General features: G+C 52.8%; 1 protein-coding gene across 1 annotated transcript; it reads right to left on the bottom strand.

Moving 5' to 3' along the window:
• Positions 1-7,218: 7,218 nt before the first annotated feature.
• On the bottom strand, positions 7,219-13,023 carry AQP8 (aquaporin 8). The gene is made up of 6 exons (XM_008152771.3): positions 12,929-13,023; positions 12,551-12,804; positions 11,071-11,197; positions 10,303-10,517; positions 8,743-8,877; positions 7,219-7,715 (listed from the first exon to the last, which is right to left on the bottom strand). The coding sequence occupies exons 1-6, from the start codon at positions 12,938-12,940 to the stop codon at positions 7,667-7,669; spliced, it is 792 nt and encodes a 263-aa protein (XP_008150993.2). The 5' UTR covers positions 12,941-13,023; the 3' UTR covers positions 7,219-7,666.
• Positions 13,024-15,513: the final 2,490 nt, after the last annotated feature.

The following is a 15,513-nucleotide window of genomic DNA, read 5'->3' as shown; positions in this document are numbered from 1 at the left end:
ATGCTTGTTCACATCTGAATAGATTAACTTCCTCTGTGTTGTCAGATTTTCTTTCCTTTTTTCTCTTCTATTAATCATTTTTATTTCTCAATTACCGTTGACATACATTATTGTATTGGTCTCAGGTGTGTGTTGTCTAAATCATAGACTTAATGGTAAGTGCAGCTTCGTGTTGGTAGTGTGCTGAGCGAGCACAATAAGATGTGTTAGTGCCAGTGGCGTGTGCTTACACTGTATAGACCTTCTGGAATTCAAACTCTAGAGAAGGTGCACATTAATAGAAGTCACCACTTTGTAATTTGTACATAGGATTGATAATTATATCGATTGATGCATGATTCAGGAAAGGTGATTTACTCAAAAATATTTATTAAGCACCATTGTGTGTTAAGGCCATGTTCTAGGCACAGTGAGGGATATGAAAATGAAAAAGGAAGCACGGTGCCTGTACTCAAGGACCTTGAAATATGGCAGAAGTATTACAGCAAAAGGTAACGCCAGTTACATGCAAGTTATAAAGGTCAGTGACTCGATCATGAGAAAACCACCTTCACTTGCAAAAGTGTTTTTCTCACACGTAAGATCTTGTTCTTTCCCTCTGTCTCCCAGACTTCCCTAGTGGCACAGAGGTTCACACCCAGCCCTCCTCCTGTGGGAGAGACTGATTCCGGTGTAGTCTCAGATGTCTGGGATCAAGCTCAGGTGGAGTTTAGGTTCCCCTGCAATACTCCTGACTGCAGATGGGCTGCTGAGATGTGTATCAAGTTAACTTAATGACGTTTGTCTCTGCTCTGAGGAGACAGAAGGTCCTGCCCACCATTCAACAAGACTCCTTGCATTTTATCCTTTTGCAGCAAGAATGTGAAAGTCAAAGTGAGTGGTGTCTATTCTACCACATAGCACTGCCTTTACGACCATTGTAGAGAAAGCTTGCTTTAGAGCTCAGTACCAGCGCTGCAGCTCTGATCCTGAGCAAAAAAAAAAAAAAAAAAAAAAGTTACTTTTAAAAACACTGTGATTTTTATAACTTACTGTTTTCCTTTTGTTCTCGCTGCTAGAAAGCCCAACAAAATTTACAACCTACCTTAACCATCTACCTAAAACCTATATTTATTTAATCCTGTCTTCTTTCTTTGAAAATTGTTTCAAATCCTATGTTTTTTAAATGGTATAAATAAACAGACATTTTCTTTTCTGACACCTTTCCCAAGGCACTTTGGAAACTGGCTTGTATTCCCTGGCTAGGCTTGCTTTGTTACTCTCACAAATACCTCCAGTTCTTACTGTTGATTTTATTACACAAGCAGCTTAATTTATTCATCTGGAAGGAAACTTTACTTCTTTAAAGAGGAAAACTTAACACATATTTACACAGCCCAGGCTGCCTGCCATGGTGGAGTGAGCATTGGACCAGAAGCCAAAAGAGACAAGTTTTAGTCCTGTTGCTGCCACTTACTGAGTCGTTCTACAGATCAGATCCTCTCTCTGGCCGAAGCCACTTATCTGAAGAGAGATTGGACTTGATTGCCAAGACTGCTCTGACTCTAAGGTTCTGTGAGGCTGTGGAGCACGGCGTGGATGAGGGAGAGTCTGTAAGAACAGGCTGCCCGGCCAGTGAGCCCACTGCCCACTTCAGGCAGAGGGATGCTGTGCGCAGCCCAGGAGCTTGCTCAGGAGAGAAGGAAAGATGGCGCGTGTCACCTTGATAGCCAATGCGGTAGCTGGCTGAGTAAAGAAAGCCTATTTTGTGAGGTCTGGTGCCCAGTGACAGACAAGACTCAACTGGGGAAGCCGCAGGGCCAGTAGGTCCGAGTGACTGGTGTAGCTACAAGCCTTTGCCCTGTCTGAATTTATTCCAGGTATAAGTGTCTTTCTGTTCATTGTTTTGTATTGATGTTCACTTAGATGTCTTCTTGAAAACTTATATGTGAAATAAATGTCTGCAATAAATGACTCATTGGTTTTTGCCATAATTTGTTGGGTGCCTTCTGTTAAGGAAGAAGAGAACTTGTCTAAGAGGTAACAAAAGCTGATGCTAGTAGCTAAAGAGAATTTCAGTCTTGTTCCAGTTCAGTCTTCTCCCCGACAACTAGTGGGATCTTCTGTGAGTCCACAGCTATTCCTGTGCAGCTGGCCTCTGATAGTAGCCATTGCCATTGTCCCAAATAATGGTTGGCTCTAATTCCAGGGTAGGATTAGCCTTGGGTTCACACTCTGTGTGAATCTGGGGGAAGCACTCACCCACAGCAGCCTTTTACGGTGGAACAAGACTCCTCAACTTCCCCAAAGATACACAGTATTGCTTTTGATTTACTGTTTGGTATAAAGGGTTCCAGGGGCTTCCACTTTCCCAGTTTCAACTCCATAGGTCATAGAGTCAATGTAGAGATTTTGCTACTTGCTGAGCATGTATTTTCCACTATTCTCATGAACTAGGAAGAGCCACGGGGTGGGTCACCTAAACATGAGCTAGACTCCAGACAAAGTGCCTCTCTCACCTAGGTGTCATAGGCCTCTACTCGGAAGCCGACTACAGTGAGGCCCAAATATAGCTGCTCAGACACCATCTAGGCGCCCCTGTAAGTTTTCCATGTTTTCCTTGAGTAGTCAGCCACAACCTTTTTGGAGGAAGCTAAGATAAAGGCTCATATATGGTGACCTATCTGAGTTCTCCCACAAGATTACTGACCACCCGTTCCGTTAGATCTGTGCTCTGACTCAGGCTTGGAATTAGATGAGAGACTTTAAATCTCTAAGAGCCATAAATCTTCAATTCCTATAAATCAGTTAAAACAATTAGACTTTGAGGGAGGAGAACGAATGCTTTGTTCTCAAGCACTAATAGGAACATGGCTAGTCCCAACTTCCAAACTCCGTATTGGGCCCGAGGACTCGAAGGGGAAACATGGCTTTGGTTCCAAGAGAGGCAAACACCTAAACTCATCCTGAGGTGGTGGACTCTGGAGGAGAACGGCAGTGTGGGAACAGGGAATGGGGGTCAGGCCCAAAAGGCCTCGGCCTTGAGGTTGCTTGGATGCAACACAAAGCCTGTGGAACACGCAGGTGTGCTTGGCGTGGAAGCTGTGGAATTGTCAGTAAAGGGTCCCTCTTTCAAGAAACCCCTTGGCCTGGTCAAGTGTGACTTAGCACTAGCACGCACATCTGAGGACCACTCCCAATGGGGGCAGCAGGTCAGGCACAAAAAAAAAAAATAGTTCCATGAGTAGACAGGTATACTTCCCTTTCTGGATTGCTTAAGCTCCCAGAGTTCTCGGAAGATCTGGTGAGGGAGAGGTGCAAGAGCCTTATACCAGGCTTCCCAACAACATGGCATGTGAGGGCTCAAGCTAATTCTGGCAAAAAGGAAGGAATTAGTACTTCTACCCCAAGGTTCTAGAACAGGACATGCCTATTGCAGTAGGAAGAACACTAGACGGTGTCTAAAATCCTGGATGAGCTCTGTCACTAGGTCACTGTGTGGGTATAGCCAAATTATCCAGCCTCTCTTGGTTTGGGGTTGGACAGTATGAGTGCTTCCCAGCCTTTCCCCATCAAGAGGCCCAAAGAGCATGATAAGGGTAGTTGACTGAGCAAATGCATTTGTACCAAGTCCATTTAGAAACTCCACCCTCTTGCTATGATTTTGATACCTGCAAGCTGCAAAACGTTTGATTAGATGATGGTCTGTATATATAAAAGCCTAAGCCAGTGGTAGGCAAACTGCGGCTCGCGAGCCACATGCAGCTCTTTGGCCCCTTGAGTTTTAGGCAAAGGCCAGCTTAGGAGTACCCTAATTAAGTTAATAACAATGTACCTACCTATATAGTTTACGTTTAAAAAATGTGGCTCTCAAAAGAAATTTCAATCATTTTACTGTTGATATTTGGCTCTGTTGACTAATGAGTTTGCCGACCACTGGCCTAAGCAACCATGTGACCATCTGACCAGTAGCTATGATGCATAATGACCACCAGGAGACAGATGCTTTAACCAGTAGCTATGATGTGCACTGACAGACGCTCAATGCAGGAGCTGCCAAGGTGTGGTGACTTGGCAGCTACAGTTCTCAGGTGACTCTCCTGGAACCAGGGAAGAGGGAGCCCAATTCTGGGGTGTGTCACCCAAGAACCACCCTCTTGCAATCCAGGATCCCTCAGGGAATGTCAGAGAGCCAGTTTCAGCCCAATCCCCACAAGCCAAGCCAAGGGATCCCTCCAGTACACGAATCTGTGCACTGGGTCTCTAGTAATAAATAAAAGAGCTGACAAGTTGTCCACTCACAATGTACTAGGCATTGTGCTCACACTTCACAAGAATTACCATATTTTCTGGCGTATAAGACGACTTTTTAACCCAGGAAAATCTCAAAAGTCAGGGGTTGTCTTATATGCTGGGTGTCATCTTATAGGGCGGGTATATCCCAAACTCTATATTTTAACTGGAAAAGTTGGGGGTTGTCTTATACGCCCAGTCATCTTATACGCTGGAAAATACGGTACATTTCGTTCTCACAAGCATTCTGTGGCAACATTTCCGTTTTACAGACAAGGAAGCAGGCTGAGGAAAATTAAATAGCTTCTTCAAGCTTATACAGCAAAAACGTGAATGTTCTAAGCTTTAAATTCATATCTTTCTCAGAATCCAAACTCATAGCAACTACCTTTTACTGCTACCATTGAGTGTCTAGCTCTAACATTTTAAAATTCTGTGACCTTGAGTGTGCTCTCCCTCCCCACAGTAGGGCTGGGACTTTCCCTTTTCCTTCCCCTTCGCCCACCCCCTCCCAGCCCCAGGCATCTTACCAGCAGCTTCCTCATTCCCAAGCTCCAAGGGCCCTTCCTTTACCTCTAGAACTTGCTTGCTAAGCCCGTTTCTTCTAGGAATTACTTCTTCTACCTCTGTGATTCACCCAATAACCATTCTCTTACAAAAATAAATAAAATAAAATTCTGTGACCTTGTTCTTGAGGTGCGGTGGAGGTGAACTTAGGAGATATGGGTGAATTTTGGGTTGTGCTCAGAATGAATTTGGGAGTTCCTCAGATCAGCCTGTGCATTCTTTCAGTCAATGAGTACTTAGCCCCTTCTATGCAGCAAGCACTAAGCCAAATGCGGAGTCACCAAGATGAACTGGCATGGATCTGCCTCTTGAGAGCTCATGGTCTAGAACTCAATGTGAAGCCCAGGACTTCAAATCCAATTGCAAGTTAGGAGTGAGAGGAGTTATGGTGCATGTCCTCCTGTCCCTCTCTGAATGGGGACACTCAGGCAAGTAGAAGACAAGGCAGGAACCATATTGTCCCTTTTTCAGAAACAGTCAAGTGTGAGGACCAAGATCCTGGACTCTACAGTCAAACACACCTGGTCGTACACTTTGGCTCCATCAACTTGTGTAACTTTGGATAATGTCATCTCTTAGAATCGCCATTCTCCTCTGGAGAAGAGTGAAAGAAACTACCTGGGGTGCCATAACAAATTCCCACACACTTGGTTAAAAAAACAAACAAAACAAAACAAAACACAGAAATGTCTTCTCTCACAGTCTGGAGGCCAGAAGTCTGAAATCAAGGTGTCGGCAGGCCTGGCTCCCTCCAAAAGCTCAGGGAGTCCTTCCTTGCCTCTTGTAGCTCTTGGTGACTCCTGGTAGTATCATGTGGCCTCCACCCTTCTCCCACATGCCTCCTTCCCTGTGTCTCTGCGTGTCCTTTTCTTTCTCTTATAAGGACACGCATTGGACTTAGGGCTCACTCTAATCCAGTGTGAGCTCACCTTCATTGACCCTTAAGTATGGCCACAAAGTTCTTATTTCCAAACAAGGTCATATTCTTAGGTTCCAAGTGTTCATGAATTTGGGGGGACACTATTCAACCCAGTACCCTACCTTATAGGACTGCTGAGGGAGTAAATGAGATCATGCATGGAAAGCATTCTGCACAGTCTGGGCACATAAACACAATAAATGTTAGCTGTACACATGTATGCATGTTGTATGTGTGTGTTTATATATGTATATGTATGCATATGTAACTACTTTGTTACTTACTAGATTTACCAAAGGTTTATTTTATTATTCATTTCACCAAAATAAATGGTAACTTTCAATATTGTTTGCTCTTTGTGAGTGTTCTAATTTGATTGTTTCTGCTTCTATCATATTATTTTCTTTCTTTTTTTCTTTAGGTTTGTGGTTGTTATTCATATTTGTCTTTCTCTTTTTCTCCAAAAATGTTCTGGATGTTTGGGGATATAGATCCATTTTCTCAACAGGCAGTCTCTTATTATATTGATGATTTCACTCCAATGAACATTTTCTTTTTACTCAGTTGAGTATTTTGATCATCTTGTAGAACTGGTGAGCTTTTTGTTTGTTGTTGAGAATTATTGTTCCCTGTAACTTTTTTATGTTGCTACTAGAGGCTCGGTGCACGAAATTGCGCACTGGTGGGGTAGGGGGGGGCGGGGGGCGGTGTCCCTCAGCGTGGCCTGCGCCCTCTTGCAGTCTGGAGCCCTCAAGGGATGTCCAACTGCCGCAGAGGCGGGAGAGGCTCCTGCCACCACCACTGCGCTCACCAGCCATGAGCCCAGTTCTGGCGCACTGACCACCAGGGGGCAGCTCCTGCATTGAGCGTCTTCCCCCTGGTGGTCAGTGCGTGTCATAGCAACCGGTCGTTCTGCCATTCAGTCAATTTGCAATATTACCCTTTTATTATATAGGATAATGGTCATCTTCCATAAATGACTCCTAGATTCTTATATTCTGTACTTACAAGGGGTGAAGTTCACAACGTGTCTTTTTATCCTTTTTTATCATTATACTCCATCTTCCATCCAAAGGCCACTGTCCCTCCAGACCTGTATTATGCCACACTCTCTGTTTGCTAGGAAATCCTCGCAGGTCTGGCCCAGCCCACACCCACACATGCCTAGCGGGAGCGCAGTGAGTGGGCCAGTCCATGTCCTGGGCAGTCCTGGGCGCTTTCAGCAGGTCCTGAGGTCTGTGATCTGGAATTGATTCTCACCAGCATCCAAACCGGATTCTAGATTGGACAGAGCTAAGTGGGAGACAGACTCTGGGTTGGCCTGCACCCTAAGGACCTATGTTGGCACTGGATTCTAAGCTCCACTCAAGCCTTCACGAGACTGGACAAACAAGGCCCACGCTGGACTCGTGCACCTCCCAGCAGTGCCCGTTTCTGAAATGAAAGGCGAGCGATGGCCGTGGAAGGAAATCTGGGACTATTTATTGCAAAGCTAGGTTGGCAGCTCAGGAAGCGAGGAAAGAGACCACAGAAGGCCCTTCTGCAACAGAGGAGCCAGGGAAGGGAGAGGGAGGAGGGCGGGCGGAAGTGAACTGATGTACATGGACAGCCACCTCGCCCAGGTGCTCTTCTGCTCCTGGGACCGTCCCCCTCAGGAGAACATTTCTGACGTGCTGTTTCCACCTCCCTCTGGGCAGTGCTGGCCACGTTGCCCAGGCTGAGGGCTCTGCTGGGCACCAGGCACTCCTCTGAGCCTAGAGCACCTCGGGGCCGAGCAGCAGGCCATCCAGCGAGAAGCCAGGCCCTGCCAGGGAAGGAGCCGCGCTCCCTGGGGCTGTGCAGCAGCGGGCAGTGCAGAACTTGCCGAGGACCAAGGGCGCCAGGGCCGCGGGAAGCCCAGCACCGGCTTCAGCGTCCCTTTAGGATGAGCCGAGTTTTCCCATCTCCAATGAAGAACCTACAACAACAATGGCCCAGTGAGTCTCTGAGCCCCCAGGGGGGAGTCGCCCAGCCCCTCGTCCATCTCTCCAGGCCGAGTTCTCCAGAGAGCCGCCTTCCTGAGCTTTTCCAGCCTCAACCTCTAGCTGGGGGGAGGGGGGGGGTGTCTCTGCTTGGCTTCAGCCCTTTTCCAGGAGACACTCAGCTCCGCCCTCTGAAAGCAGCAGGCAATAATCGGGGATGCTTTGCACTAAGCCATGGGCTAAGGGGTTCAGGCTAGGCCCACCTGCCGATCCAGACCCTATCCCTGCACGACCTGGAACAGAAGAACAGGCCCCTACGGATCCTGGAGGCTCCCAGGGAGGGAGAGAGCATCCCTCTGACAACACCCACCTTATTATCCATTGCACAGCTCCATGGAGCACTGTCCACGCTGTTTTAGGGGAATGAGGTCCCGGCCATGCGTGCTCGTGGGGCACCGTGTATGTGGTTTTCCATGTGAAAACCACAGGAGTTGGATGACCCCTTGCAGGGAGCAACTCCTCCCCTGCTCTTGGACCTCACCCCAAGGCCAGGATTAGGCTCAGGCTGCAAACAGCCAGCAGAGTGCCTGGCCCCACGGCCACGTGGCTGACTCAGGGGTAGGTGACGCACGCTGGGCAGCCACACCGGGGACCATCGGCCACGGCTGTCGTTCTGTTTCCTCTGACGTGCCAAGCGCCTCGGCCTCTGCTGGGGAGCCCCCGTCGGCGGGAAGCCTGTGCAGAGGACCGTCTGAGGACACGTTGTTTGGGCGCCTGCCTGGCCAGTGCTCCCTGTGCACCCTCAGTTACGTGAGCCAACAGGTTCTCCTTCGGGCCACAGCTGTGCTGAGAGGGGTGTCTGTCACTCTGGCCAAAGGCCCCAGAGTCATGACATTTGCCTCTGAGGACGGCTCCCTCTGCTCCTCTACAAACTCAGGGAGATCCCATTGCTCTCGGCCTGGGCGCTGCGGGAGCTGTCACCCGCTGCCCACCAGCGGGGCAGTGACCGCGCCACGCTCCTACCTGACGAGCGCTCCGACCAGCAGGCTGCCCAGCAGCGGGCCCAGCCAGTAGATCCAGTGGAAGGCCCAGTGGTTGGCCACCACAGCCGGTCCAAAGGCACGGGCAGGGTTCATGCAGGCTCCGGACACGGCGCCCCTGCAGACAGCAGCCACACTCGTCCGCAGGGTCCCGGCCAGGCCCAGCTCCCCTCAAGGTCCTTCCCCAGCCAGGCCTACCTCCACACCTCCACACCTCCACACCTCCCACACTCCCGCCCTATCCTGGGTTCCGGAGGGTTCCCAGAAGACACAGGTAGGGGCGCTAGCGCTGGGCAGTGAAAGGCTGGCCACCCCCTGGGCACAGCGTCGGCCACACCCATGCCCGTCCAGGAGAATGTCCACCAGGGGCACCTGGGCAGCAGGAGGGGACGGGGGAGGGAGGGTTGGGAGGGAGGGTGTAAGGTGGGTGGGGGGGAGGCCAAGTCTCTCCCAAGTTGATAAAGCACGTCGAGCAGTTGTCAATCATGTGAGCTCTGGAGTCAAGCGGACTTAGGTTCAAAACCCAGCCCAGCTATTTCCAGCTGTGTGACCTCTAACCTCTGTGTTTCAGCTGAGGTGAAAGGACTCTCTCATGGGCTGTCAGGAGTCAATGAGAAAACGCATATATAGCCATGCCTCGCCTGTAAGCCGCATACATGTGTTTAATCTAGGTGACCCCGAGGCTCCTGTAGGGGCTGTGGCCCAGGTGCACCTCTCGGTGCTGGCGTCCAGAGCTTTGTCCCGTTCTCTCAAGCCGGGTCCTGCAGACTTCGCTCCTCACCCACCCGCCTCCAATAGCCGCGCTCAATAGGCTTGTAAGTGAGCCAAGAGCCACTAGGGGGCAGCAAAGCATTGCCACACTTTACACAGGTTCGCAGATCTTCCCCACTCCTCCTCCCAAGGATGACCTGGGGGAGGGCAGAGCCGGGAAACTGTGTCCCAGAGAAAAGAAAGAGCTGGACATCAGGGGGCTCCTCGTCCCCTTCAGCAGGATGTGGGCTCTGGTCCCAGATCTGTCGCTTAATTTGCTGCCGCCCCGTGACCTTCAGTAAGTCACTGTGTCCTCTCTGAGCCTGTCTCCTCTTCCATAACATGAGGACTAACACCTCCCCAGCCTTGTCTCCGAGTCCCTTCCCAAGCCCACTGAGCGGCTCAACGTAAATGAGATGGGGGTGAGTCCGGCTGAAGCCCGGCTGCCCACCGGCTGGGCAATCAGCCTGCAGAAATGTTTACGGAAACACAGAAATAATTACACATAAAATCCAGTCTTCTGACTCCCTTGAAGTGAAATTAGAAGGTTCCCGCCAGGCCCCTCCTACAGAGCAACAGTTTCCCAGAGGGGAACAGTGGTGCCTCCAAACATACCACAGTCCCAGCGCTCCCTGTTGCCTGCCTAATGCTCGGCCACATCTCCCATGGCGTTCCCTTCCTGCCCTATTGGCACTGGAGTCCGTGCCCCTCAGGTAAGCTCTGCAGGCCCGACCCCCAGCGCCGGGCTCAGCCCAGGGCCGGGCACCGTAGCCCACAGCCGGGACGCACTCACCCTGCCAGGATGTCCACGGTGACGGAGAATCCGATGGAGAACGGGGCCAGCGGACCCTGCGTCTTCTCGTTGATGGCGCCCATGCAGACAGCCAGGACCAGCAGTGTGGTCAGGACGACCTCTGCCAGCACGGCCCCCGCCACCTGCCCCGGCTCCTGCACCGTCACAAAGGCTGCCCCGGACGCGTTCCAGAACCTGTCGCCAGGACTCACCGCCTGCGGAGAGAAGCCGCTCAGCCCGCGGGGTGCGGAGAGGGCCAGGAGCTCACGCCCACCGCGGGAAAGGGTGACAGTCAGACCGCCCGGGGCCACGGCCAGCTCCACCGTTTCCACCATGTGAGCTATTGGACTTCTCGGAGCTCGCTTTGCTCGTCTGTGAAATGGGGATAACCCAGCTGTGGTCCCAGTGGGCCTGAAGCTTCTGTGACTTAGATGATCCTCTTCGAGGAAAAGAAGACAAAAATACCTTATTTTTACAAACTCTGGAAACACACGTGACCAGGACGTTGCTAACCCATAAGAAGTCCCTTCAAGGGGCAAGGAAGGCCCCGTGGCTGAAGCGCCGTGGGATCCAGGAAACCGGCCTCGGGGCCGTGGCAGCACCAGGAGAGGGAAGACAGCAGACGCGGAGAGAACGGGTGGGTTTGGAGTGAACCAGTGTCCCGTCCCGAGTAGAGAGGGGCCCACCCAGTCCCACTGGAGGAAACAGGCGAGTTGGACAGTCCCACCCTCCCCCCAACAGCCCCCCCCCCCCGAGGGGATCACCCACCTTGGCCAGGGAGGCCCCGAGCAGCCCCCCGCACAGCTGGGACACCCAGTAGGGAAGCAGCATCGTCAGGTTGAGGCCTCCGACCAGCATGGCCGCCAGGGACACGGCAGGATTGAAGTGTCCACCGCTGTGACCACAGAAGCAGGAGGAAGTCATGAGGCCCAGGCTCAGGCTGTGCCGAGGGAGCGTGTCCCAGCCACCCCCGGCCCCGGCCGGCCCTGCGCGTGGGGGCCCAGTCCACAGCCACAGGCACCATCGCGGCCACCCCCCCTCCCAGGTGCCCAGTGGCGGGCACGGGGCCTGGGCGAGCCCGGGAGGGGAGGCTGAATAAATATTTGTTGAGAAGCCAGTGGCTGGGTAAAACGCTGGCATTGCAGGGAGCGGTCTCCTGGAGTGCACACAGCACGGTCTCCCCGGCCAGCGGCCTGGGGTCAGAGCCAGCTCTGCCTCTGAGCAGCCGTGGGGCCTTGGGCAGCAGCGCACCTCTCTGCCTCCCGACCCCGCGTCCTGCGGCTGTGGCCAAGACAGAATGAATGAAGACGTGTGCGCATGCTCCGGTACATACATGGGGATACTCGGTGAACACCAGGCATTGCTATCCCCACTCGGACCCCTGTCCGCCCAGCTAAGAGGTGACAGCGCTTGCCTCCAACCCCGCCCCGGGGAACAGAAGATCATGTGCTCTTCGCGCCTGGGACATTTAAAGGAAATGTCAACGTTCTCTTTCCCCCTCTTCTTCTGGGGACAGAACGTGGGGTTCTTCACTCCGACCCGTTCGCCGAGTGAGATGAACACGGCCTCGGCCCGCCTCGCCCGGCCGGGCGCCCTCCCTGAGGCCGGCTCTCCTGGAAGCCAGGGGCCTCCGGCGGGGCCCCATCCAGATGGGCGCTGTGCAGAGCCCCCCACCCTCGGGTCACCACCTGATGGGCCGGGACCACTCAGGTGGGTGGGAAACCCCCCTAGCAGCTGCTGTCCCGGGGAACCCCGAGGCTGGAGCGCCCCCTCACACTCACAGCCGCGGAGCAGCCAGTGGGGACGGAGCCTCCCCGTCGCTGCTTCCCCTGCCTCCCCCCACCCCCACCCCGACCCCGGCTCCACGAGGCCTGGCTCTGCCGCTTATGAGCCGTGTAACCTCAGGCCGGGCGCGCTGTCCTGTCCAGCCGGCGGGGCGTGAGGGGAGCTGCCACGGGGCTCACGCTGCAGTGCTCAGGACAGCGCCGGCACTAGCACTGTCACATGCGTGTTAGCGTGCGACAAAGTAATGTTAAACGCCCCTGAGGGTCCCACTTGCTGGGTGGAGGGGTTCGAATTGGAAGCGTGACTTGCCCCGGGGCACAGAGCTCATGGGCTGCAGGGCTAGATGTGAGCCCTCACGGCCTCCACGTGCTCCCGGAGCCTGAGTGGGTGCCCGGGGCTCCCGCCGACGCTCAGCGGCAGGTCGGCGCCCGGCTGAGCGAGATGAAACACAGCACCCGCTCACCTGATATTGCCCAGCGTGGCGACGAGGAGGCCCAGCGCCAGCCCGTGGGCCAGCGCCGGCGGCAGCAGCCCGGCTTCCGGCCGGTTCCCGATGACCGACAGGCACCCGATGAAGATGAAGAGGGCAGAGCCCAGCAGTTCGACCAGGCAGGGCCGCACAAAGCGCTCATGCCACCACCCGTGCGCCCTGCCCTCCACGCTCGGCTCCTTCCCCTTGCCGCTGCCGAATTCAAGGTCCCCCATAGACACGGCGGCCTGCAGAAGGGAAGGGAGTGGGCCTGGGAGGAAGGGTGGCCAGGGGGAAGCCCTCCCCGCCCCCTCGAGTTAACGCTCAGTGACCCTGGGGGGCCAGGCTGGGAGCCGAGGGCAGTGGGCTCACCTCTGCAGACATGAGGGCCGCTGGCTGGGCCCGCACCTGCTGGCCTGCACACGCTTATCTCTGCTGGACTGCTGATCCCAGCACAGGCTCTGCCCTTTAACGGGCGCGAGAACGCAGTGAGCGGTGGGAGGTGGCCCTGGGGCCCAGAAAAGGAAACAGTTTTCCTTTTAATCTCAGCTGGGCAGGGCGGGGGTGGCTAAGGATCACTGAGCTTTCTGCCAACCAGGGGAAGGCGCTGTCTTAGCGGCAGCATCTGGAGGCGAGGTCCAGCTCCGCGGTCACCATCAGGGTCCGAAGCAGACCTGCAGGTGCGAGAGGACGCGAGGACTGCCCCTGGTTAGGACGCACACGGGAGGTTACAGCCGACTCGTCTTCAGGTTGTTCCGCCAGTTCCCACAGCCGTCTCCTCAAAGCGAGGCCCAACACCTCCGCTCACGCACCCGACCGCCTGATCCAGGGCAGAGGGTGCCGGGTGACCCTTCACTGACAGCCAGTTGGGCCCGTGGAGAAGCCGTGGGCGTTAGAAACAGGCCACCGGGGGTCCCGCCCCAACTCTGAGCACTGACTTACCGTCTCTGCACTTCAGCTCGCGCCCTACGATGTGCAGATGATGGTGACCCAGGGTCGCTGTGAGGTTTACTGAGTTAGCACATACACTGAGTGGCCAGATTATTATGACCATCTGATGTTTGTAGGCACATTAGCCATACACCGCATCGTATGGGGTATGGAAGCCGAAGGCCTGTTTGAACACCTTTGCTGTCTGCAGTTACCAAGATAAAACGTCTCCAATTCGCACAGGAACACAAGGATTGGACAGTGGAGCATTGGAAAAAAGTCATGTGGTCCGATGAATCACGTTTCCAGTTGCATCATGCAGATGTCAGAGTGAGAATTTCGCGGAAACAGCATGAAAGCATGCACCCCACATGCATGAGTACAACCCTTCAAGCTGGTGGGGGCAGTGTTATGGTTTGGGGAATGTGGGAATGTTTTCCTGGCATGATTTGGGCCCTTTAATTCATGTGGAACAACGTCTGAATAGCACAACATACCTAAGTATCGTTGCTGATCAAGTTCATCCTATCATGTGGATGGCGTATCCCAATGGAGATGGCTTCTTCCAACAAGACAATGTGCCATGCCACGGTGCTCGTATTGTGCAGGAGTGGTTTCAAGAACATGAGGGAGACTTTGCCTTGCTTAGGTGGCCCCACAATCACCAGACCTCAATCCATCTGAGCATTTGTGGGACGAAGTTAAAAGAGCCATCAGGCAGCTGGTTCCACAACCATCAAATCTCACAGAACTGGACAGTGCTATTCATCAGGCATGGGGTCAGATTCCTCGCATCACCTTTCAACATCTCGTGGAGTCAATGCCAAGAAGAATCGCCACAGTATTGAAGGCAAAAGGTGGCCCAACGAAGTACTGACGGGGCGGTCACAATAATCTGGCCACTCAGGGTATATGTAAAGTGCTCCCGACAGTGCCAGACACATGGTAAGCACAATGAGGTGTCTACTAATTTATAACATGTATTGATGTGTAATCAATATTTATTGAGTACTTTCTACGTGCCAGACTTGGGCTACATACCTCACATGTACTATCTCATTTAACCTCCACAACAACCCCCTTAGGCAGGTACTATAATAATAGTACATTTACAGATGGGGACGTGGAGATTCAGGGAGGTTAAGTTCCACAGGGTTTGTGATTGCAAAACTTGTGGGCTATGTCATAAAAAAAAAAAAAAGACAAATACTGTATGATTCCACTTACACAAGGTAGCAAGAGTAGTTAAATTCAGAGAGAAGGTACAATGGTGGCTGTCCGGGGCTGAGGAGGGGAAGGGGGGTTAGTGTTTAATGGGCACAGAGCTTCAGTTTGGGAAGATGAAGAAGTCTGGAGGTGGGTGGTGGTGATTGCACATCAATGGGAATGCACTTAATGCCACTGAACCACACACTTAAAATAATTGATTTGGTAAATTTATGCTATGTATATTTTACCACAATTGAAAAAAAAACACACACACTGAGTTAAGCCACTACACTCAACTGCTTTTTAAAATGGACGGAGGAAGGGAGAGAGGGAGGGAGAGAGGGAGGGAGAGAGGAAGAGAGGGAGGGAGAGAGGGAGGGAGGGAGGGAGGGAGGGAGGGAGGGAGGGAGGGAGAAGGATGGAAGATAGATGCATGGATGGATGGATGAATGAATGGATGAAAGGATGGATGGATGGGTGGATGGGTGGATGGATGAATGGATGGGAGGAAGGATGGATGGATGGATGGATGGATGGATGGATGGATGGATGGATGGATGGATGGATGGGTGGATGGATGGATGGATGGATGGATGGGTGGATGGGTGGATGGGTGGATGGATGAATGGATGGGAGGAAGGATGGATGGATGGATGGATGGATGGATGGATGGATGGATGGAAGGAAGGAGAGAAGGGTTTCCTTATTCATCCATTCAGCAAATATTTAAATACCTGCAGTGAAACAGTCCCCGTCTGAGCCACGTGGAAATGCACAGTGAACAGGACTAGCAGGTTCGGGTCCGTGCTCACAGCACC

Source organism: Eptesicus fuscus, chromosome 4, assembly GCF_027574615.1.
Source record: "Eptesicus fuscus isolate TK198812 chromosome 4, DD_ASM_mEF_20220401, whole genome shotgun sequence".
Lineage (NCBI taxonomy): Eukaryota > Metazoa > Chordata > Mammalia > Chiroptera > Vespertilionidae > Eptesicus > Eptesicus fuscus.
This window is presented reverse-complemented; position numbering and strand designations above follow the sequence as displayed.

Bases quoted from the DNA above. Each gene is read 5' to 3' on its own strand.
- AQP8 (XM_008152771.3), bottom strand. The intron at 11,198-12,550 runs GTGAGCGGGTGC...CTGTGGTCACAG, and splicing joins GCCACGCTGGGCAATATCAG to CGGTGGACACTTCAATCCTG. The intron at 7,716-8,742 runs GTAGGAGCGTGG...TTGTTGTTGTAG, and splicing joins CTGGTCGGAGCGCTCGTCAG to GTTCTTCATTGGAGATGGGA.